This window comes from Medicago truncatula, chromosome 1, assembly GCF_003473485.1.
Source record: "Medicago truncatula cultivar Jemalong A17 chromosome 1, MtrunA17r5.0-ANR, whole genome shotgun sequence".
Lineage (NCBI taxonomy): Eukaryota > Viridiplantae > Streptophyta > Magnoliopsida > Fabales > Fabaceae > Medicago > Medicago truncatula.
Window position 1 is genome coordinate 14,554 of NC_053042.1, and position 25,045 is coordinate 39,598.

Genomic DNA, 25,045 nt, shown 5'->3' on the forward strand with positions numbered 1-25,045 from the left:
TGTCGAACACTTCTGCCCTAACCCATAAGTCCTTTACCAGATTGATGTAAGACGGTCTGTTCAACATCTTAAAGTAGTCGATCATTTGTTGAGCAGCAAAGTAACCCTTGATATCAATTCCATTCCTTTCCAAGGAATCAAAGTCTACTGGAGACTCAATTTGAACATCCAGTCTGTTCATTGGAACGAACACAATTCTTTCTTTAAGAACGTATGATTTGTTGGTGTTGATCTTTATGGTTGGAATCGCACTTGAAGATGCCATGATTTGATGGAAGTTTGGGATTCTAGGTTTTGAATAAAGTCTAATTTTTCAGAGTAAGGGTCTTAAAAACTTGAAGATGCCGTGAGTTGTGTGTGTTTGATATTTATAGTGTTTTTGACAAAACGTTTGCAATTCAAAAGGGACAAACAAACACAGCATTAATGACAATTGGGGGAGCGTGAAAGTACGTTTTAAGTTATACACCAATACAAACAGACCACGTCAGAGGCTTTTCAGACATAACTGCTTAGTTAGTGGGACAGGTGTTACTAAAAAGTAACTGCCAACGTTTCCACTAACACTGCTGTTCAAAAGCAAAGAATACAACTTTTGAAGTTTTAGTGCTGATGTCATCTTCAGAAGCATATTTTCCTCAGAATCTCAGTTAAGAACTTCTGATGGACCATACCTTCTGAACAGACTTTAGAACCAAACTTCTTATTTAGAGTCAAACACATTTTAATCAGACACAAAGTGCATGTTCAAATTTTTCTTAATAAAATCAAATCTTTCAACAGTTAAAGGTTTTGTAAATATATCAGCCCATTGATGCTCTGTATCAATGAATTGTATATCTAAAACTCCTTTTTGAACATAATCTCTGATAAAATGGTGTTTGATTTCAATATGATTGACTCTTGAATGTAAAATTGGATTCTTTGATAAACAAATAGCAGCAGTATTATCACAATAAATGGGAATACAGTTACCATTTATCTGATAGTCTTCCAACTGATGTTTCATCCAAAGTAGTTGTGTACAACAACTTGCAGCTGAAATATATTCTGCTTCTGCTGTAGACTGATGAGTCAATTATTATCTATTTTTATATGTTATTTAGTTTCGTTTTATTTAGATTTAAGTTTATTTTATTTTAATATTATTTCCTTTTTGAACTATTTTACTACAATTCCATATTGTTATATTTCAGGAACGAATATTTGATGGATTGAGTCTTGGAGCAAAAGAAAGGGGTTTTGGAGCTGATTCAGTCCGAAAATACGAAGATTCGGAGACAAAAATATATCTCCCTCAAGTCAGAAACTTGGCACGGCCCGTGCTAGGCTTGGCACGGCCGTGCCACCCTCCAGAACTACTTTTGCTGCTTTTGCTTAGATTTTAAGCTACTCTGTTTTAGTTTACTTGTGGAACATTCTAGTGATTGCTTAGATTTTAAGTCGAATGTAAACTAAAATACACATTTACCCCCCTCCATGAGTTAAAACATTTACCCCCCGACATCACCTATCCTGACCCCTATAGGAATCCCCTGATCTTCTGTGAGTGAACGCTCGATAAACCTCTATCCGAGCGTCAAGTGAAATCCAATTCATGAGTCAATCCTATCGCCTCTCAGGTAATATCTCCATGTGATTGTGGATAACTTATGCTGCAAAGAGCAGTCCTTTTTACCCGAATGTCAAATCACTTCTTCTTTCTATTGGGCTCTATATGGCCTTGCGTCTTCATGTCCTCATGTTAGGAATCCGGTTCTTTCTCTCGAACTGTCTACTGAGAATTAGCGTCTCGTGTGAAGTTAGTCAGGTGAAAGGATAGAGGGTACTACTGAACTGACTGTCTTAGCCCTTCTAGAAATGTTTAGCCAAGTAGCAGCTAAGAAAGCAATCAGTTAGCTTTTCGGCTAGAAGTGAAGTTCTCGTTCCAGTGTACCAGAGTGAATGAGTGGGAGTGCGACTAAGTTCCAAGGAGAAGATCCTGTCTAAGGTACGAACTGAGACATCTCATAACCCGCAGTAGGGACAGAAGCCATTTTTTAATAATAGAAAATAGAATATTAAAAGAATAATGTTCCGTATCAAATATATTAAATAAAATCGAATCCTATAAAGGAGCCCACTTACGATAAAACTCTTGAGAGTTTTGGAGTAACCAGTACAAGGGAAGGAACTCCGAGTTCCTGACCGATAATAGTGAGTTGAAGTGCGCTCGGGGAGCGCACGAACGAGCGATGGCGAAATGCCTTATCAAATTTATATCCCTCCGGGAAACAAGCGGGAGTGAGGGGGGTAGATGTACGTCGCCGTATTTTTGCAAAAATATTACATATGCTAAGTTTAACAATGAATACATCTTATACTACAAATAATTATTATAAGTATAAATCCAAAGACTTTAATCGTTATGTGCAATGTTTAGATATTTCAAAATATATACAAAATTAACAGAATTAAGATAATATTTTTTTCATATCAAATTTAAATTATAACCACACTTATAACTTTAAGATAACATAATATAAAATCTACACATTCGATCAAAAAAAAGTTTTTTATTTTCTCGTGTTTGGCACGGGTCACTATACTAGTTTATCTTATACTCCCTCCAAGTGACCTATTTGTAAAAAATATTTGTCCCATAATACTTGACCTTCTCAGATTTCTAAGCAAAATTTGACAGATTTACCTCTTATAAATACTTTTTGCGGTCCTCATGTTAAAGTTTGTAATGGAACAAAGAAAGTAATCATTACTTAAAAGTGAAAAAGTTTTAAAATAATGACAAGGGTAACTCAGTAAAAGTAGCGCTCTTTTTTTTTCATCTTTACCCTTTTCTTAATCTGTGTGAAATGGTCAAATAGATTATTTATTCAGGGACGGAGGGAGTATAAGACTTGAAGAAAACTAAGACACAATTTTATATGTCCTGTTTATACTGGTATCCAATCTAAATGTAACACGTGAATTTTTTTAATTCAAAATCTGACTAAGATAACGCTGAAACTTTATTCCTTACTTTCCTTCATTTTCAATTTTAAATTTGTTTCTATTCAGTTTTGATTATGTTTCCTTTATTTCTAATTTTCCTGATTTATATGAGGAGTGTTTTGATTTGCTGTGGATTGGGAGTTTGTATATGATTCGGTGTATTAAGTTAGCTTAGCTCAGTGATGGGATAAAACCGCAAGTGCACGGTTCTATCGAAGTAGTAAAATAAGAATATCGTTCCGACAGGGAGTTATGATTTCAATTAACTTTTAATGATGATTAGATGAAAGAGTTTTTAGATAAAAGTTTGGATTTTTAATTACAAGAAAATAAATAAAATAAAAGCCTTGGAATTATTGGTTCATCCTAACGACAAGTCCTTCAAAAACCAAACTATTAAACTTATAACCTTATGTTAGACCTAACTTCTAAAGACAGTTTCTCTTTTGTTCCTCTAGCAACCAAGCCTATTTCGCTGACTTGATTGCTATTAGATTTTGGTCCTAAGTTGCAACCAAGCCTATTTCGCTGACTTGGTCACAATTTAGAATCCTTGAAGTTCGAAACTATATGTCTCAAAGATTGTAAAGACTATTTCGCTGCCTTTACAATATTTGTCTAAATTCACTTGTTCGAATATCAAAACTCCACTTTCGTTTTATGAATTGATATTTGAGATGATGGACGAACAATTATCAAACCCTCCACTTTCGTTTCCACAGTTTGATAATGGTTAATCCATGTTAAAGCGGTGAACTTAGATTAGAGATTAGGGTTACATAAAATTAAAGTTTAAAGCTTGGTTTGATTAGGATTATGTCATTAGACTTATCCAACAATCCCAAGACAAGAGAAGTCTACTCACTGACGTTCATTGTAGACAAGGAGAAGAAGAGAGAAAACATAAAAGTAAATAACAAGAAAGTAAAATGAACTTTAATTAGAAAGACAATTGTCACATATTGTATTCCAAGAAAAGATGAATATTTGTGATGGATGGCTACTCTATTTATAGCATACATTTGACTTAAAATCTAAGCAATTACATTTGGGCTAAAAATAGAGTAGCTTAAAATCTAAGCAAAAAGCAGCAAAAGACACTCTGGAGGGTGGCACGGCCGTGCCAATGCTAGCACGGGCCGTGCCAAGCTTCTGACTTTAGGGGAGACATATTTTGTCTTCCAATCTTTGTATTTTCGTACCGAATCGGCTCCAAGTCCCTTTCTTTTGCTCCAAGACTCAATCCATCCAATATTCATTCCTGAAATATAATAAAATGCAATTTGTAGTAAACTATCTTAAAAAGGAAATAATATTAATATAAAATAAACTAAAATCTAATTAAAACTAAACTAAATAATATCTAGAAATAGGTAATAAATGACTCATCACTCAGTTGGTAGGGATATTGCATATTAAGTTAGGGATAGGGAGTTTGAAGGATCGGGATAGGCAAGACCCGAATCAAGTGCAAGCTTTTGATTCTCTTCCATTGGGAATGAAACTAGTTTGCAATCTGTCATTTTGCACTCACTTAAGATATCAAGAGTGTATTTTCGTTGGCACATGAATAGGCCAGATGGTCCACGGGCTAGTTCTAGGCCTAAGAAATATTTGAGTGCACTAAGATCCTTTATATGGAAGCATTCACACAAATACTGTTTAAAGTTACTACATACTGAAGTATCATTCCCGGCAATCACCAGGTCATCAACATAGATCAACACACCCAAAAAAATATGCTCCCTAGAGTAAGTGAATAGACTGTGATCTGCATGAGATTCTTGAAAACCATACTTCACAAGTGTTTGAGATAGTTTTGAATACCAGTTACGGGACGCCTGTTTCAATCCGTAAAGTGACTTTTTCAACCGACATAGCATTCCAGCTTTAGGAACTTTGTAGCCTTCTGGAGCTCGCATGTACACTTCTTCTTCTAGTTCCCCATGTAAAAACGCATTGCTCACGTCCATTTGATGAAGCTCCCAACCCTTTGCCACAACAACTGATAGAAAACAACGAACAGTTGTCATTTTAGCCACCGGAGCGAATGTTTCATTAAAATCCTCCCCTTCTACTTGTGTGTATCCTTTCGCCACTAAGTGTGCTTTATACTTTTCAATCTCCCCAGAGGCTTTGTACTTTATTTTGTAAACCCATCTACATCCCACAATTTTCTTTTCTTTGGGTGGTAATGTTAAATCCCAAGTATCATTTTCTTCTAGAGCTTTAAGTTCTTGTGCCATGGCTTCTTGCCATTCATGTTTTTGTATTTCCTCTGCATAATTTCGCGGTTCCTCATTGCTAGTAACAGCTGCAAGATAAGCTTGATATTTGGGAGAAAAACAATCATAACTCAAGAAATTAGTGATAGGATAGACTTTACCTGAAGAGTTTGAATGATTCGGTTCAGTGCATGCGGGGTTTATGTTTGCTGTATAACAATGATAGTCTCGAAGATGAATTGGTGGCTGCCTTGCGCGAGGTTCGAGTGTTGTTGCTCTAGGTTCTTCATGATCCTCAATTTACGTGACTTGAATCTCCCCCTCATTCTGAACCTCTTGGCTTTCGTCTTGGTTTTCTTCACAATTTGTGTTGCTCTCATCTTGTGAAACTGCTACGTTATGAAAAATACTCCTTGGTAACTCAAGTGCATCATTTTTCTCACTTGCCATGTATGGCAGCTCATGTTCATAAAATATTACATCTCTAGACACATAGAACTGGTGGGTTTTTAGATTATACACTTTCCACCCTTTTTGTCCTTGCGGATAACCAATGAAAATACACCTATCTGCTCTTGAATCAAATTTGTCTCGTTGTTTGGAGTTTGTTCCTACATAGCATAGACAACCAAATACTCTCAAGTGATTGTAGGTAGGTGGTCTTTCAAAGAGCATCTCATATGGGGTTACACCTTGATTTGCTGCTGTAAGTGTCCTGTTAATGATGTGAGTGGCAGCCAATATGCATTCTCCCCAAAAGCGGATTGGAAGGTTGGCTTGAAACCTTAGAGCTCTAGCTACATTCAGTATATGTCTGTGTTTGCGTTCTACTCTTCCATTTTGCTGCGGCGTTGCAACACAAGAGGATTCATGCAAAATTCCTTTTTGATGAAAGAATTTTTGCAGTGTTGAGTTAATAAACTCAGTGTCGTTATCACTTCTTATTCTTTTGATAGAGGCATTAAACTGTGTCTCCACCATATTGTAAAAATTCATCAACATGGCTGCTGTTTGATCTTTATGTTTCATGAGATATACCCAAGTTCCCCGAGAATAATCATCAACAATGGTAAGAAAAAAAATAAGAGCCATCATGTGCAGGCGTATTGTATTTCCCCCACAAATCACAGTGTATCAAATCAAATGGCCTCTCAGCTTTATTAACACTTTGAATAAAAGGATGTCTACATTGTTTAGATCTGTGACATATGTCACAACAAGCAACATCATTGAAATTAAACTTGCAATTAACTATTTGTGAAATGTGCCTGAGAGCTTGGTCAGATGGATGCCCCATTCTTGAATGCCAAAGGATGGTGTTATCCCTTTGTGTAGCAACAAATGCAGCTCCATTCACTTCTCCCTTGAGCACATAAACCCCTTCATGCAAATTACCCAAACCAATCATCCTCTTCGAAGCTCGGTCCTGTATCACACAAGAGTTAGATTGATAAGTCACTAAGCAATTCAAATCAAATGTTAATTTGTGGATGCTAATTAAGTTGCATCTAAAATCAGGCACATGCAACACATTAATCAATTTAATGTTTTGATCAAGATGGATGCCCCCTTCATGAAATGTGCCTGAGAGCTTGGTCAGATGGATGCCCCATTCTTGAATGCCAAAGGATGGTGTTATCCCTTTGTGTAGCAACAAATGCAGCTCCATTCACTTCTCCCTTGAGCACATAAACCCCTTCATGCAAATTACCCAAACCAATCATCCTCTTCGAAGCTCGGTCCTGTATCACACAAGAGTTAGATTGATAAGTCACTAAGCAATTCAAATCAAATGTTAATTTGTGGATGCTAATTAAGTTGCATCTAAAATCAGGCACATGCAACACATTAATCAATTTAATGTTTTGATCAAGACTTATATCTCCCATTTTATCCACCAACACAGAATTCCCATTAGGTCCTGTGATGTAGAAAGGTTTTTCAAGCCTTCTAATGTCCCTCAAAATGTTGATTAGAGGTGTCATGTGGTGTGATGCACCACTATCCAAGATCCATCGAATCTCTACATTACCAGCCATGTTATTGTGAGGTGACCGGATGTGCATTCCGTGTAACGCAAGTGCTTTGGTCGCTGTCTCCGCGTTTTTGCTCTTCGACTCTTCATCAGCAAGCGTCATATGTGCGGTAGCAGTTAATTGTCCCTCGCCATGTCTGGTATTTCCTCGATGTGAGCGTCTAGTGTCCAAATTTGATGGGTATCCCACGATCTCATAACATTTTGCTTTGATGTGGCCAAACTTTCCACAATGATCACACTTGGGTCTAGAACCCTCTTTTCCCTTTTGTATGCTCCCTGATGAGTAGAAAGCAATCCCTTGTTCTGATCTGTTGTTTCCTTTCTCCTTATCTGCAGCAAATCGTGCCTCTTCTCTCAAGACATGATTGAAGGCTCGTCTTAGCGGAGGCAATGGATCAGAATTAAGAATGGTTGCCTTAACATGACTGTATTGTTCATTGTCAAGACTTCCAAGAAAGAGGTGAAGTCGTTGTTCTTCTTCTCTCTGCATCAATTCCTTTGATGCACCACAAGTGCATTCAGGAAGTGGTTGGAGCTCATTAAGTTCATCATAGAGAGCTTTGAACTTGGTGTAAAATTCAGTCACACTTAGATCTTCCTCCTTCTGCATTAAGCAGATCGTGCGCCATAATTGATGGATCCTGTGTGCATTGGTCTGTGCAAAGCGCTCTTCGAGATCAAGCCAGATTTCCCTCGCCGTTGATGCATGAGAAATACTGTTATGCAGTTTCTCATCAGTGGAATTTATGATCCATGCCATCACCATTGAGTCTGCTCTCTCCCAGTTGGTGTAATTTGTTATCTTCTTTCCCAGTTTCGTTATTGTTCCATCAACGAAACCAAGTTTCATTTTTGCTCGAAGCGCGGTCTTCATTGATCGTGACCATGTTCTGTAGTTTTCGCCGTTGAGAACAGCCACCACTAATGGAGTTCCTGGGTTGTCTGAGGAACTGATGTAGAATGGCGAACTTTGATCAATGGCAATGGTTTGTTTGCCTTTGTTGGAGGTATTAAGTTTCTTCCCCACATTTTCTTCTTCAGAATTGGAACTGTCCCGCTCTGATGCCATATTGGAAAAACAGAAACGTTGTTTTCTGTGTATTACTTAGATGTACAGGTACAGTCTATATATTATTGTACAATACTATAATCTAGGAACTAAATAGAGAAGGATGTTTAAGACTATTAAAGATCATGATTATCACAATTATGTTGTGAGTAATAACCATGATGCTACAATTAGTTTGTGATCCTACAGTTATTGTGTAATAATCCTATAATATCAGTATTAATGTTCCAATAGTTAATGACCCAACTAACTGAATTAGTTAGTTGGATCCCCATTGTATGTGTTTTCAAAGCGTATTCCATCAGTGTGATTTGTTGCACATTCTTTGTTAGTGAAACCCCGTAATAAATGTCTTGCTAATTGTACATTGTTCACCTAATCAGATGCATTAGTTTAGTTGCTCAAGAAATTCCTGCATTAATTAAATTTTTGTGCTCAATGTGATAAGTCAACTGCATATAGGATAATATGCTCACCTGCATTCTTCAATGGGCAACCAATACTCCCTCTTCTGTTGGTGTGCTCGATGTGGTAGTGTACTAGGATGGTATGCATGCGAATTAAATACATGGAGAAAAGACTATCAGCTATGAAACATCATTTATTACAATGTTTTTTAATGTCTGCAGTTTGTCTTCTACACAAAAAATTATTAAGAGGCAAGCCACTCTTATAAATACATATCCAAGGTTTGTTTGTTTGGTCATACCATCAAGTTAGTTTGTGAGATTGACAAAGTTTAATAGAACACACTTGAGCAACTTCTTTTGTCGAAATCTTTACCATGGCAACCAAAGGTATTGAACTATAGACGCTGAATCTTTGAAGTTTCCTTAAGTTGTTTTTTTCCATCATTCTGATTTATTCTAAATTTTTTGTCCTTTTGCGAAATAGGAAAGGCACCGAAGATCACAAAACTCGCAGACATTGTTGGCGGAAAGATTGAATTCGGGATCCAGGCAAGAGTCATTAACTTATGGACTACTCCTGACCGTTTCAACATTTTTTATGTATTATGAGCAACTGTCCTAAATAATTGATTTGAAACAACTTGCAATCGATGTTGATGCTTTTTAAAATCATGTCAATTTGGTTTACTTCAAATTGGAACTTAATATAAAGAATACATATACATGATATCAATTAATTGGAATGGAACTAAATGTGCAAATTTACTGAAACTTTTTTCTGTTAATCATATGGTCATCAAGAAAAGGCATGCTCACTTTATATGAAACACTATGTTTGGTTTTTATAGCCCTAAGTTTTTTATTTTTTATTTTTTTTTATATTGAGTTTGTTTTGCTGGGATTTGAATTTTCTGTTCGGTTAAGCTAGCAATTAAGTGATGCTAAAAACATGTTAAGAGCATCACTAATGAAGAAATATATTTTAAAAAGTCAAGTACACATTTTACCCATATTAATTATTGTTGCTGCTGAATTCATTCCACGTATTTTTGTATATTTTCATTTGTATTTGACGCGTTATCTATAATGCAGATTTGGTCCAGACATCTGATTAGCTGAAGAGTTATGCATTATCAGATATCGAGGCTTTGCTACAATGTCATGACAAAAGTCTTGATAATTACAAAGAAACGCCCAAGATAAATAGAGGATTGGTATCTCAGATTCAAAATAGATTGAGTTATGCGAGACCCGTGCGATAGCGCGGGGTCAAGAGTCTAGTGTCGACAAAGTCCTCGGTGTGCAAATCTTCTACAAACGTACCTAATTTCTCACCCTTCTTTGGGGTTAGTATCTCTATGAACGGCATGTAAACACCCCTAACATTAGGAACAATAATATAGAGATAAAGTAGCAAAAATAAGCTTTATGTTTGATGAGAAATGATATTTGAACATCCATTTTGGGACAACTTTTGTGACAACTTTCTCTCTCATACTCACATTATTTTTTACTTTATCTCTCTATTGTTTTGATTTTCGTGCAAATACCCACTTTTTCTTTGTAAATTATGATTGTCACATAAGTTGTCAACCAAAAGGTTGTTCAAATAACACTCCTCTTTTTTAATTGGATGTCTCAAAAACTGTGTAAATTGACTATTCCATGCAAAAATCATATATACTAGTCAAATGACATGGTCTACGGTGTTTTGCCTCTGTTCGTCTAATTTTGAGGATAGTGCATTCGTTTCCGTCATTTAGTGTCCAACATTTGCTCGGGCTAATTGAGTTTGTTTGAAATAGTTTTTGTTTTCAGTTTTTGAAATATACAAGTCCTCTTCTCAGAGTAGTTATCCTTTAACATGTTTTTGTTTTAGTCCCCAAAACTAAAAAATTCAAAACAGTTTCTAAAACTGTAATTTTAAAAATTAGTTTAGCAAAAAAAAATTTAATTTTCAAATTTTTAAAAACTTAAAAAGAGTTTTTGGAAAGTAGTTATTTTTTAAATTTTCTATAATGACGTTGTATATATATTTGAACTTAAATAGAGTTCTGTTACGATGGATAACAATATATTTCGTTTGTTGATAGTTAACTTTTGAGTTGTTGTTATATTACATGGTAATGCTAATTTTTACTAGGGTAGATATCTCTTTTTGTCCCTGTAAAATTAGCGAATTCTGGTTTTAGTTTCCGTAAAAAAAAAAGATTTAGATTTTCTCCCCATAATTTCAGATTCTTCCACTTTTGGTCCCTCATTCCACCACATAAGCAGAATTTGCATACATGGTACGTAAAATGAGGGACCAAAAGTAGAGGAATCTGAAATTACAGGGACCAAAATCGGGAGGAATCTGAAATTACAAGACGTAATTTATGCAGATTCTGCTGATGTGATTAAAGGAGATACCAAAAGTGGAATAATCTGAAATTACGAACAAAATCTAAATCTTTTATTTTACAGGGAGTAAAACCGGAATTCGTTAATATTCCAGAGATAAAAAGAGGTATTTACCCTTTTACAAATAAAAGCCGCAGAACCTTTTGTTATTGAAAGGTGTTACACTTACACCTCTTGATTTCCATCAAAGACCAATTATTACACCCACTACAACTCTTGTTATTCTTCGATTTTGTGTATCATTTGTTCGTAATTAATAGCATTCCAGGTGGAGTATAGATAATGATCAAGGTTACAATTACAAAGGCATGTGGGAAAGAAACACAATAATGGAGCATTTATAACGCTTAGCTCTTCTCTCTGGGAAATACTTCAAAGAACAAATTTATTCTCAATGATTTGTTTTCAGAAGAAAGGTATGGAGATGCACATACTCAAAATGTCTTGCTGTACGGATAAAGTGGAACATTTAGCGTACTATCTCAGAAATGTCCAAATAAAAAAAGGCTTATAAAAAGAATGCTGTAAAATTTTCGAAATAGCAATCCAAGACACAAAATTTGACTAAAAAACATAATATTTTAGATATTATAATGGTTTTGTAAAAGAGCGGAAATTATAACAAAATGCTTCAAAGTGAATCAAATATCTATACTTTAAGCATGAAAGGTTTTGGAAATTATCATGCTATGTTATTGGAATAGGTTTCTCTGAAATCATAAGCTTTATCTTTCCAACATCCTCAACAAGGTGGCAACATTTTTGAAAATTGGATTGCCATTTTTCAAGCACTAAAATGCATAAAAAATACCATATCAGAAATTTTGATGTCAAAACAAAAGAGATTATTGGTGAGGGGTGTCTGAGGTTTGCTTCTACTTGGTGGAAATATTTAAAGAAAGTGGAAGGGAGAGGTGGTGTGAAATGGTTCACAACGGGGATGGTTAGGAAGGTGGGTGATGGTACTAGTTTTTTGAATGAGAGTTGGAGTTTGGGTGCTCCGCTTCAAGAGAAATTTCCCCGTTTTTTCGTGATTTCATATCAAAAGAATAGTAGAGTTAGGGAGTTGTGGAGTAGAAGGGATGAGGGGCAAAGACGGCATTTGACTTGGCGAGGAGAGCTTTTTGTGTGGGAAACGGAGCTCCTACAAAATCTAATGAGATGTTTGGATAGTTTTGCGTTAGGAGAAGGGAGGGATGTTTGGGGCTGGTGACCGGAAGAGAGGGGAGGTTTTAAGGTTAATTCTTGCTATAAGCTGCTAGAAGGATTATTCAATGAGGACGTGTTCGATTGTCTTTGGAGATGTAGAGCACCATCCAAAGTGTTAGCCTTCTCTCAGACCTTGCTTCTTGACCGAATCCCAACAAGGGTTAATCTAGCCATTCAAGAAGTTTTGGATGGGGAATCATCCAAAAATTGTGTGTTTTGCGGAAGGGTGGAATAAATGCCAGTACATCTTTTTCTTCATTGTGATGTGGCTTCTAAGGTTTGGCGTAGCATGATGAGTTGGCTACAATTTAATTTTATAACCCCTCATAACCTTTTGGTTCACTTTGAGTGTTGGGCGAATGAAGCGACGTCAAAGAAACTAAGACTTGGGTTTTGGTTAACCCTAAAACGACTCGAATGTGATACTATGAACACTACTATGGTAAAACGACCACTCAAATAAGATGATACCACCATTCTACTCTCTAACTTCTCCTACGAAAGAAAATATCAAAATGGACTATATTCTTAATATCTTTCTTAATTTTGAAGGGACATTATATCACGAAAGGGACTATGGTCGTAAATTAATCTTTATCATGAAGGGATCATGTCAAAGTTGTGAAAAAACTAGAGCTGGTATGAGTGTGAGTGTCTTTTGAAAAGATCTTATGAGAGGTTGGTGTAATTTTCTCAAATAAAAATCTATCCAAAAATAAATAAAAATACTAATGAACATTGTTAAAAAATAATCGAACCATAAACTTAAAAACAATTCCATTTTGTAACCATATTTCAAAAATCAAAATTAATGTAAACCTCTCACAACAACAATTATTTTACCATCGTACATTGTCTTATCTCATTTCTCTCCTCAAATAAAATTGAAGTTTTAAAAACAAAGTATCTTCAACCATCAGCCATGTTTCCACAATTTAATTTTCACATAAAATAAAACACAAACAAAGATATAAATTTCAAATCATTCCCTATTTCCTTTTCTTGGGATCCCTCTTCTTTTGGGGTTTACTTTTTCTACTTATCCGCTTTTCGAATTTCACCTCTTCTTCCCCAATTCCACGAGTTGCCTTAAAAAGTATAGAGTGACCAATCAAGCCATTTGCATTTCCCACATTAGGTAGTTTGTCTTTAAGGACATCTGTAACCTCAGGCATGGCTATATTTTCCTGCAAGAAAAAAACATATTTTTTATAAGTGGAAATCAAACTCAATATCTGATATTTTTCAACACACACATATAACGCATCAACCATTTATGCTAGATCTCCGATGGTAAAAAATTAAATAAATAGATAAAATTTGAAACATATATTATGTTGTATATCTAACTAATATAAATTTCATACTCTTGTTAAGGAGATTAAAGAACAAAATAGTTATAATTGAAGTGCGAAATTTTGTCGCATGTTATTAAAATAGATTGTCCGAAGACATATCAAAAATAGGCATTGGTTACAAGCTGCCTAAACAAAATAGGCATGGTTACTAGCTAGAATCAGATACAAAGAAATAACACTATTCAATGGTTATGAACTACGACGGATCCAAAGATTTACAGTGTGGGAAAACTAACATATATATATTTATATCTATTTAAAATAGAATATTCATATTTGAACATTGAAATCTGATCATCATGGTGAAGCAATTTCCCCCGCAATGAATAATGTATGTTGGTTATCAATGTAAATTTCATATTTATACCATGAGCTCACTTATTCTATTCATTAAGAAAGTAATTTTAAATGCGAGTGTTATAATTTAGGAGTACTTACTTGGACATGGTTTTGAGGGATCTGGATATCTTCCAAAGCATTTTCTTTGATGCCTTCCCCAATATTGAGTTGGCGCCTAAAATCGGTTCCATCTTGAAAAAACTTTGAGGCACCTTCCCCAAATCGTAGTGTATCATATGGAAAGAGTTTAGAATGTGATGCAAATGCTAGGTCTTCTTCTTCCGAAGAGGATGAAGAATCTAATTCATTTGTTTGAATCAAATTCCCTTTTCCTTTATGATCAATGTTAGATTCTTCATCATTATTATTTATTAAAAAATTCTTCATACCCTTGGCTTCACTTTGATTTGGTTCACAAATAACAATGCCGCCCACTGTGTTAGCCTTTTTTATGCTTGCCACATTTGCTTTTGGGTCCTCCTTTACTTTTGGAACTACCTTTTCAACATGTTTGCACGATTCATCCACACATGACTTAGATTTTCTACCTCTGCTCCTTATTTTTTTCGTTGCCGTGCTTATGTTTTGAACTACCTTTTCAACATGTTTGCACGATTCATCCACACGCGACTTAAATTTTCTACCTCTGCTCCTTGTTTCTCTGGTTGTTGTGCTTATTTGAGCTACCTCTTCATTCAGATGACCTGTTGTCTCATCAGGACCTAAGTCCTTAATAATGTTAGCTAGCAAGCGGGTCTTTTTAGGTTCATCTTCTTCATTGGTTGAAAACATAAAAAATCAAGCCATGTACTAAAAGATATTAAACAATATATACATGTGATCTTAAAGTTATTACCTGGAGTAATTTTTCCTGATGAAACACTTGATATTTGATTCTTGCAAACATTTTTCAAGACGATTTCATTGTCTACAAAAAAATATTAAAATTAAAATCCACATACAAATATTGAAATAATAAACACATTACATAGAATGGATCTTGAAGATACTTGGACAGTCTTCTTGTGATGGGCATTCTTGTTGAAGTTGTTTCTCTGACACATTATCCCTGAACCAGCCATGAAAGATGTGTTAAGATGTTAAGTTACACTTAAGATATGACTAAGCGATAATTTGTTTCAAAATTTATTTCCAATATATCACTAATTAAAAATTACCTTGTACTACGTTGTATAAGCCATGAATTGTGTTAGTCGCTTAATTACTAGACTACATATTTCACATATAATTGATTCTTATGCAAAGCTTCTATTATGCAAGAATGAATGGAATGTTGTATTGAATTTAGGGATTTGAGTATAATATTTGGATGTGAATAATTTATTGAATGAATCATGTCATGCTCCATTAATCATATATATACAACTGAACTAACCTATAATAAACACTAACTTTAACTATAGTTATTTTTATAGGTGTAATTAACTACTAAAATGACGTTGTATATATATTTGAACTTAAATAGAGTTCTGTTACGATGGATAACAATATATTTCGTTTGTTGATAGTTAACTTTTGAGTTGTTGTTATATTACATGGTAATGCTAATTTTTACTAGGGTAGATATCTCTTTTTGTCCCTGTAAAATTAGCGAATTCTGGTTTTAGTTTCCGTAAAAAAAAAAGATTTAGATTTTCTCCCCATAATTTCAGATTCTTCCACTTTTGGTCCCTCATTCCACCACATAAGCAGAATTTGCATACATGGTACGTAAAATGAGGGACCAAAAGTAGAGGAATCTGAAATTACAGGGACCAAAATCGGGAGGAATCTGAAATTACAAGACGTAATTTATGCAGATTCTGCTGATGTGATTAAAGGAGATACCAAAAGTGGAATAATCTGAAATTACGAACAAAATCTAAATCTTTTATTTTACAGGGAGTAAAACCGGAATTCGTTAATATTCCAGAGATAAAAAGAGGTATTTACCCTTTTACAAATAAAAGCCGCAGAACCTTTTGTTATTGAAAGGTGTTACACTTACACCTCTTGATTTCCATCAAAGACCAATTATTACACCCACTACAACTCTTGTTATTCTTCGATTTTGTGTATCATTTGTTCGTAATTAATAGCATTCCAGGTGGAGTATAGATAATGATCAAGGTTACAATTACAAAGGCATGTGGGAAAGAAACACAATAATGGAGCATTTATAACGCTTAGCTCTTCTCTCTGGGAAATACTTCAAAGAACAAATTTATTCTCAATGATTTGTTTTCAGAAGAAAGGTATGGAGATGCACATACTCAAAATGTCTTGCTGTACGGATAAAGTGGAACATTTAGCGTACTATCTCAGAAATGTCCAAATAAAAAAAGGCTTATAAAAAGAATGCTGTAAAATTTTCGAAATAGCAATCCAAGACACAAAATTTGACTAAAAAACATAATATTTTAGATATTATAATGGTTTTGTAAAAGAGCGGAAATTATAACAAAATGCTTCAAAGTGAATCAAATATCTATACTTTAAGCATGAAAGGTTTTGGAAATTATCATGCTATGTTATTGGAATAGGTTTCTCTGAAATCATAAGCTTTATCTTTCCAACATCCTCAACAAGGTGGCAACATTTTTGAAAATTGGATTGCCATTTTTCAAGCACTAAAATGCATAAAAAATACCATATCAGAAATTTTGATGTCAAAACAAAAGAGATTATTGGTGAGGGGTGTCTGAGGTTTGCTTCTACTTGGTGGAAATATTTAAAGAAAGTGGAAGGGAGAGGTGGTGTGAAATGGTTCACAACGGGGATGGTTAGGAAGGTGGGTGATGGTACTAGTTTTTTGAATGAGAGTTGGAGTTTGGGTGCTCCGCTTCAAGAGAAATTTCCCCGTTTTTTCGTGATTTCATATCAAAAGAATAGTAGAGTTAGGGAGTTGTGGAGTAGAAGGGATGAGGGGCAAAGACGGCATTTGACTTGGCGAGGAGAGCTTTTTGTGTGGGAAACGGAGCTCCTACAAAATCTAATGAGATGTTTGGATAGTTTTGCGTTAGGAGAAGGGAGGGATGTTTGGGGCTGGTGACCGGAAGAGAGGGGAGGTTTTAAGGTTAATTCTTGCTATAAGCTGCTAGAAGGATTATTCAATGAGGACGTGTTCGATTGTCTTTGGAGATGTAGAGCACCATCCAAAGTGTTAGCCTTCTCTCAGACCTTGCTTCTTGACCGAATCCCAACAAGGGTTAATCTAGCCATTCAAGAAGTTTTGGATGGGGAATCATCCAAAAATTGTGTGTTTTGCGGAAGGGTGGAATAAATGCCAGTACATCTTTTTCTTCATTGTGATGTGGCTTCTAAGGTTTGGCGTAGCATGATGAGTTGGCTACAATTTAATTTTATAACCCCTCATAACCTTTTGGTTCACTTTGAGTGTTGGGCGAATGAAGCGACGTCAAAGAAACTAAGACTTGGGTTTTGGTTAACCCTAAAACGACTCGAATGTGATACTATGAACACTACTATGGTAAAACGACCACTCAAATAAGATGATACCACCATTCTACTCTCTAACTTCTCCTACGAAAGAAAATATCAAAATGGACTATATTCTTAATATCTTTCTTAATTTTGAAGGGACATTATATCACGAAAGGGACTATGGTCGTAAATTAATCTTTATCATGAAGGGATCATGTCAAAGTTGTGAAAAAACTAGAGCTGGTATGAGTGTGAGTGTCTTTTGAAAAGATCTTATGAGAGGTTGGTGTAATTTTCTCAAATAAAAATCTATCCAAAAATAAATAAAAATACTAATGAACATTGTTAAAAAATAATCGAACCATAAACTTAAAAACAATTCCATTTTGTAACCATATTTCAAAAATCAAAATTAATGTAAACCTCTCACAACAACAATTATTTTACCATCGTACATTGTCTTATCTCATTTCTCTCCTCAAATAAAATTGAAGTTTTAAAAACAAAGTATCTTCAACCATCAGCCATGTTTCCACAATTTAATTTTCACATAAAATAAAACACAAACAAAGATATAAATTTCAAATCATTCCCTATTTCCTTTTCTTGGGATCCCTCTTCTTTTGGGGTTTACTTTTTCTACTTATCCGCTTTTCGAATTTCACCTCTTCTTCCCCAATTCCACGAGTTGCCTTAAAAAGTATAGAGTGACCAATCAAGCCATTTGCATTTCCCACATTAGGTAGTTTGTCTTTAAGGACATCTGTAACCTCAGGCATGGCTATATTTTCCTGCAAGAAAAAAACATATTTTTTATAAGTGGAAATCAAACTCAATATCTGATATTTTTCAACACACACATATAACGCATCAACCATTTATGCTAGATCTCCGATGGTAAAAAATTAAATAAATAGATAAAATTTGAAACATATATTATGTTGTATATCTAACTAATATAAATTTCATACTCTTGTTAAGGAGATTAAAGAACAAAATAGTTATAATTGAAGTGCGAAATTTTGTCGCATGTTATTAAAATAGATTGTCCGAAGACATATCAAAAATAGGCATTGGTTACAAGCTGCCTAAACAAAATAGGCATGGTTACTAGCTAGAATCAGATACAAAGAAATAACACTATTCAATGGTTATGAACTACGACGGATCCAAAGATTTACAGTGTGGGAAAACTAACATATATATATTTATATCTATTTAAAATAGAATATTCATATTTGAACATTGAAATCTGATCATCATGGTGAAGCAATTTCCCCCGCAATGAATAATGTATGTTGGTTATCAATGTAAATTTCATATTTATACCATGAGCTCACTTATTCTATTCATTAAGAAAGTAATTTTAAATGCGAGTGTTATAATTTAGGAGTACTTACTTGGACATGGTTTTGAGGGATCTGGATATCTTCCAAAGCATTTTCTTTGATGCCTTCCCCAATATTGAGTTGGCGCCTAAAATCGGTTCCATCTTGAAAAAACTTTGAGGCACCTTCCCCAAATCGTAGTGTATCATATGGAAAGAGTTTAGAATGTGATGCAAATGCTAGGTCTTCTTCTTCCGAAGAGGATGAAGAATCTAATTCATTTGTTTGAATCAAATTCCCTTTTCCTTTATGATCAATGTTAGATTCTTCATCATTATTATTTATTAAAAAATTCTTCATACCCTTGGCTTCACTTTGATTTGGTTCACAAATAACAATGCCGCCCACTGTGTTAGCCTTTTTTATGCTTGCCACATTTGCTTTTGGGTCCTCCTTTACTTTTGGAACTACCTTTTCAACATGTTTGCACGATTCATCCACACATGACTTAGATTTTCTACCTCTGCTCCTTATTTTTTTCGTTGCCGTGCTTATGTTTTGAACTACCTTTTCAACATGTTTGCACGATTCATCCACACGCGACTTAAATTTTCTACCTCTGCTCCTTGTTTCTCTGGTTGTTGTGCTTATTTGAGCTACCTCTTCATTCAGATGACCTGTTGTCTCATCAGGACCTAAGTCCTTAATAATGTTAGCTAGCAAGCGGGTCTTTTTAGGTTCATCTTCTTCATTGGTTGAAAACATAAAAAATCAAGCCATGTACTAAAAGATATTAAACAATATATACATGTGATCTTAAAGTTATTACCTGGAGTAATTTTTCCTGATGAAACACTTGATATTTGATTCTTGCAAACATTTTTCAAGACGATTTCATTGTCTACAAAAAAATATTAAAATTAAAATCCACATACAAATATTGAAATAATAAACACATTACATAGAATGGATCTTGAAGATACTTGGACAGTCTTCTTGTGATGGGCATTCTTGTTGAAGTTGTTTCTCTGACACATTATCCCTGAACCAGCCATGAAAGATGTGTTAAGATGTTAAGTTACACTTAAGATATGACTAAGCGATAATTTGTTTCAAAATTTATTTCCAATATATCACTAATTAAAAATTACCTTGTACTACGTTGTATAAGCCATGAATTGTGTTAGTCGCTTAATTACTAGACTACATATTTCACATATAATTGATTCTTATGCAAAGCTTCTATTATGCAAGAATGAATGGAATGTTGTATTGAATTTAGGGATTTGAGTATAATATTTGGATGTGAATAATTTATTGAATGAATCATGTCATGCTCCATTAATCATATATATACAACTGAACTAACCTATAATAAACACTAACTTTAACTATAGTTATTTTTATAGGTGTAATTAACTACTAAAAAATTTACTTTCTAAACACACTACCACTAAATTATTTTTGAATGGAAATATATACAACAAAACAGCACACCTAAGGAAAAACACAACAAACCATAGACCAACAAGAGCACTCACATAAAAAACAAAAGAAAACAAAACAAAAATCAAGCCACAATACCCAAACTCAACATCAAAAAAACCTCTAAGCCAAGAACGGCCCGTGCACCAGAAAACCACCATGACCTAGGTACCACCCAAACTCCCAAAGACACGGATTGAGTCCATCTCTGAAACACCACACTGCCCACTATCGTCCCCACCAAATAATCGAGTCCTCCTGCCACTCATAAAGGGAACACGTGTGCAGGCCTGACCTTGGGGAGTACAAGGTTCTCAACCAGGCCGGAGTCTCCAAATACTACGGGCCTCAAACAAAAAATTGAGTCTAATACCCACCCCCCACTTAAATAAAAAAAAATATATGTTATATAATTTTCTTTCTTCAATACACGTTTGAGTTTTTTTTTTTCTAGACTCTAGTTCTTCTTTTTGTACACAAATATGATCCTATCAAACCACCCTTAATTTGTATAATCACTTAATCAGTCAATTTGGAAAGTGATTTCATTGAAAGAATCACAACAATCATTTTTTTCTTCGCATAAACCATTCGTTTTACCCTTTTCTACGACAGAGGAGTGACAAATCCAAACGACACCGTTAGATAAATTTCACCTCTTTCACTTAATTTTTTTTTAATTCCTTTCATGTTTGGAAGTTCTTTTGATTTTGATTTTTTTTTTAATGAAGTTTAGCTACACAAAAAAATTACGTTTTATTTTACTGGGAGCCTATTTTAAAAAGAGAACCGAGCCTCCTATTTCACAGGAACAGCCCTCCACGTGTGCTTGGGGAACTTACCAAAGAACCCCAATTCTAAGCTTGGAAAACAGTCCTATATACTAGATGCGCAACCTAAAAAAAATCTACCATAAAAGTACAAACTGTTTCAAGCTTTACAAATTGACCACACATCCACATGTTAGTAAAAAAAACCTCGCCTATGCTGCCTCCCCACACCTAAACCCCCAAAAACCTGAAACAAATGAACCAAATTACCCGATAAAACACATTTCTGGACTAACTACCAGATTGTGGACGTAACCCCATAAGTGGCAAACACTTGATCAACTGACTCCTCAAATAATTGATTCTAGATCAACCAGAACCCTTCGCTTAGTATGGTTTTGCCTAGAAGGAATCTTATTCAGGAGAAGTTTCGAGGAGAAAACTTGCACTTTTGAGGGAGACCAACTCTTCCAAACTAAGTGGAGAACACTCGACAAATACTGCAACCTTGGTCCCACCAGTAACCAAGGACCTGAGAGAGCCACATACGTGGAACAAGTAGAATAAACTCCATCCCCACTATGCTTCTAAGCCTAAGAATCGTCTCCATCAGACAACAACACCCCATTAAACAACCCCGTATGTTCCTTATCTAGTTCTTGTTCCCACACAAAGAAGGGTCTCAGCCAAGTCAAGTTCCACATCCAGTCCCCTCTCACCCAAAACAATATTGATCTAATCTTATCTGAAACAATAACAAAAAAATTATAATTTCTTGAATGAAACTACCCGAATAAAGCAATCTAAACTAATAAACTACATTTTATGTTAGATAATTAGATTAAAGTAAGGAGATGATTGGGAAGAAAACTTACCTGATAATTGAAGGTTCACATTGGTCTGGATCCTTGAAATCGTATTGGGAAAAATCAATCCAGATTGAATCAATTTTGATAATGGATGCCATAAGCTTGATGACTACAAATTAGAGTAAACATAAAAATTATTTTCACCACATATCCTTGTCTTTCTTCATGGACAAAACACACGATAAGTATATATAAATACAAGCATAAATGAAAGGAAAATACCAATAAGATACGATAATAATATCTTAAGAAAACTTTGTATCAAACTGTTCAAATCATCCACATTCAAATCACGGTGCAACAAACTGTAGACCATTAGATTAATATAGATAAAATTTATCTTTCTTAATTTAACGGTCTAAACTTGGATGCACCATAAATCTATTTAACGGTCTAAACTTGGATGCACCATAAATCTAGTGGTAGCAAATCAAGTTTTCTCTCTCAGGTGATATGAAGTAAACAATAAACTCAAAAGAGGGACTATCCTATGAACATCAATGAACATGTCAAAATAAGATTGTACAAAAAATTAATATAACAAGAACCACTCGTCCATGTAAAAACGTCCAATCCCTTCAATTAACTACTGACTATTAAGGGTTCGACTTATCAACAACACGGTAAAGCAAATGTCATTGGCTCTATTTGTAAATCCTTCCTTAATATGTCAAATAATTAAAATTAAACCAAATAAATTTAAAATAAAAAATGAAACCACAAAATTTCTAAAAAAATATATAAATTTTCAACAATTAATCCTTGAAAAGTCCAATCTACTAGTTGCACACAAATTGAACAACAAAATATAAATTATACAAATGAAATACACTACATTAATAGCCAATTTAATGATCATGGAACCATTTAATTTGTTCAAATAGCCAAATTTTAGTTAAGTATGATAATCTTGTCATCTCAAAGTTAGTCAGTGCCATCTTAAATCTGAGTGATTGGTAACCCTAAAAATCCTTGCAAAAGCTTAAAACCCTAATATGTAGGCATATGAGTTTGAATTTAAATCTCGCTGAATTCAAATTGAAGGTTAAAAATAGAGAAAATATACAACTTTAAACAAAGAAAACATTGCAATTTCTAAGAATAAATAAATTTGTTTATGTCACGAAATAATTGAATTATGTTTGAACTGGAAAACAAAAATGAAGTGTACTAAAATTATATACCTGATTCTCCTGCTTGATGTGATTAGGTTTGAACAAATTGTACTCGGTTTTGATTTAGGTTTTCTCTTCCACGCCGCTATAGAAAACCTATTGCAGTCTCAGTGGTAGAAACACTAATATACTCTATATGGCATTGAGAAAATGTATAGATTGAAAAATGGGCCGATCTTCAATGTATAGACCCAAACCATGTTGAACAATATATAATTGAGCCAAATCAGATGGAATTTGTTTTGGCACCTCTCTTGCTTTTCTTATATGCTACTCTTTCGCACACTTTTTTTACACAAAATACTCATTTTAAAATATTTTATACAAACTATTTATTTATTTTCTTAAAATTACATGTACATATGTGCTCCAAAATTACAACTTTATATAATTTTATTCAAAAAAAATTCAAAAAAATAGGTATACATGTGTTGCAAAATTCAATATTTGGAGTGCATATATCGAGAAAAACTAACTTCTACAATTAAATATTTCCTCAAGACAAAAATTCTACAATTAATAGGGTCCACAATGCAGTTGGTAGGGACAGTGCACTGGAATATGTTGAGGTCGAGGTTTGAATCCTAAATTCTCTGTCTATTTACCGTTATAAGGTGAAATTCTAGCCATTAGATTACTAGACAAAAAAATATAGAGAACTAATTAATTGTTTGGTGAACATAAAAAAATTCGGTGACTTCTCCTACAAGGGAGTCCCCAAACAATACCTTCACCCTTTTGTATAGTGTCTTTGTAAATCTTATTTCAAGCTAACAATAAGGGCTTGAAATGATGAAAGATGGAACACTCTAAATTTTATACGGTAAGTCTTTGTATGTCAAAAAGTTAGAATAATGTTTTATATAAATTATGAGAAATTTCAATAATTAATAATAATAATAAACAATATTAATTACATAGAGAGTATTTTCTCAGTGTGTAGTAAGCAAACGATTAATTGTAAGAATAGTGAAGGGGTACTTAAACATAAAACCGATAAGTTTGCATGTGTATATATTTATATATTGTTATAAATGTATTATAGTTATAGAAATGTGTAAAATAAAAAACAAGTACAAATAAGGGGAGCGTCTTGTGAGATAAGGAAGTATGAAAGTTGGCGGTTAAATTTAGAGATGTCTTTGAGGAGGTTCAAAAGGAACAAATAAAATTGTGTGAGTGAAGTGGATGAATGTTTTCAGGTTAAAGAGTGTTAGGGTTATGAATTAGGGATTTATAACTATCTAATGATAGTTTTTTTCCTAAGTGAAGGTGAAGACTACCGGATGAGAAAATTTGAATTTTTTTTATTAAAGTACAAGCGGAAAGACGGACACTATCGTGCCCGTCTGTCCGCTCTTCCAATGTACTAACGCATGCGATTATTTTATTATGTTCGTTTGTATAATTTTGATTAAATATTATGGATATTATTGATAGATTTATTTATAAACAAAATATTGTCAAGACATATAATAAAATTATTTTTCAACTCAACATATTTTAATTTGTGTGCTTATAAAATTAAGGTAAAATAATGATCATTTATTGTTTATTCTAATAATAATTACTAAAGATCATAACATAAATGTGTGTTGTGTAAAATAAACATCATAAATAAATGTATAAATGACATGTTATGTAAAAGAAACATTGCTATGATTGCGATAAAAGAATATCTTTAAAAACTACATTTTTCGTAAAGTCTCCATCTTCTCATTCTATTTTCCATTCCTTAATGAGAACTTTTGTTGAATTTTGATAAACTTCTCTTGATTAAGCTACATATAATTGACCATGGCTGAAAAATGTCGTGGAAAATAGATTCCGACATTGGGAATGGTCTACCCTTGTGACTTATTTATGGTAATAGCAAAACTTAGTCTAACGGGAAACTGTTTTCTACTAAGCACAAACATAAGTCATGAACTC

At 34.1% G+C, this 25,045-nt stretch overlaps 2 protein-coding genes across 2 annotated transcripts; both read right to left on the bottom strand.

The window, feature by feature from the left end:
* Positions 1 to 14,120: 14,120 nt before the first annotated feature.
* LOC120575846 (uncharacterized) lies at positions 14,121 to 18,265 on the bottom strand. The gene is made up of 4 exons (XM_039827337.1): positions 18,138 to 18,265; positions 15,053 to 15,111; positions 14,899 to 14,970; positions 14,121 to 14,764 (listed from the first exon to the last, which is right to left on the bottom strand). Exons 1-4 carry the CDS (start codon positions 18,263 to 18,265, stop codon positions 14,121 to 14,123), a joined length of 903 nt encoding a protein of 300 aa, XP_039683271.1.
* A 600-nt stretch (positions 18,266 to 18,865) lies between these two features.
* Positions 18,866 to 23,236, bottom strand: LOC120577382 (uncharacterized). The gene is made up of 5 exons (XM_039829454.1): positions 23,123 to 23,236; positions 21,945 to 22,047; positions 19,798 to 19,856; positions 19,644 to 19,715; positions 18,866 to 19,509 (listed from the first exon to the last, which is right to left on the bottom strand). Exons 2-5 carry the CDS (start codon positions 22,034 to 22,036, stop codon positions 18,866 to 18,868), a joined length of 867 nt encoding a protein of 288 aa, XP_039685388.1. The 5' UTR covers positions 22,037 to 22,047; positions 23,123 to 23,236.
* Between the last annotated feature and the right edge of the window lie 1,809 nt (positions 23,237 to 25,045).

Excerpts from the sequence above, each read along its gene's own strand:
- LOC120575846 (XM_039827337.1), bottom strand. The coding sequence starts at position 18,265 with ATGCCTGAGGTTACAGATGTCCTTAAAGACAAACTACCTAATGTGGGA. Across the intron at positions 14,971-15,052 it reads ATCACAAGAAGACTGTCCAA|ACAATGAAATCGTCTTGAAA; the intron begins GTATCTTCAAGA and ends ATTTTTTTGTAG. Across the intron at positions 14,765-14,898 it reads ATCAGGAAAAATTACTCCAG|GTCCTGATGAGACAACAGGT; the intron begins GTAATAACTTTA and ends TTAAGGACTTAG.
- LOC120577382 (XM_039829454.1), bottom strand. The coding sequence starts at position 22,036 with ATGGCATCCATTATCAAAATTGATTCAATCTGGATTGATTTTTCCCAA. Across the intron at positions 19,857-21,944 it reads TGTGAACCTTCAATTATCAG|GGATAATGTGTCAGAGAAAC; the intron begins GTAAGTTTTCTT and ends TGGCTGGTTCAG. Across the intron at positions 19,716-19,797 it reads ATCACAAGAAGACTGTCCAA|ACAATGAAATCGTCTTGAAA; the intron begins GTATCTTCAAGA and ends ATTTTTTTGTAG.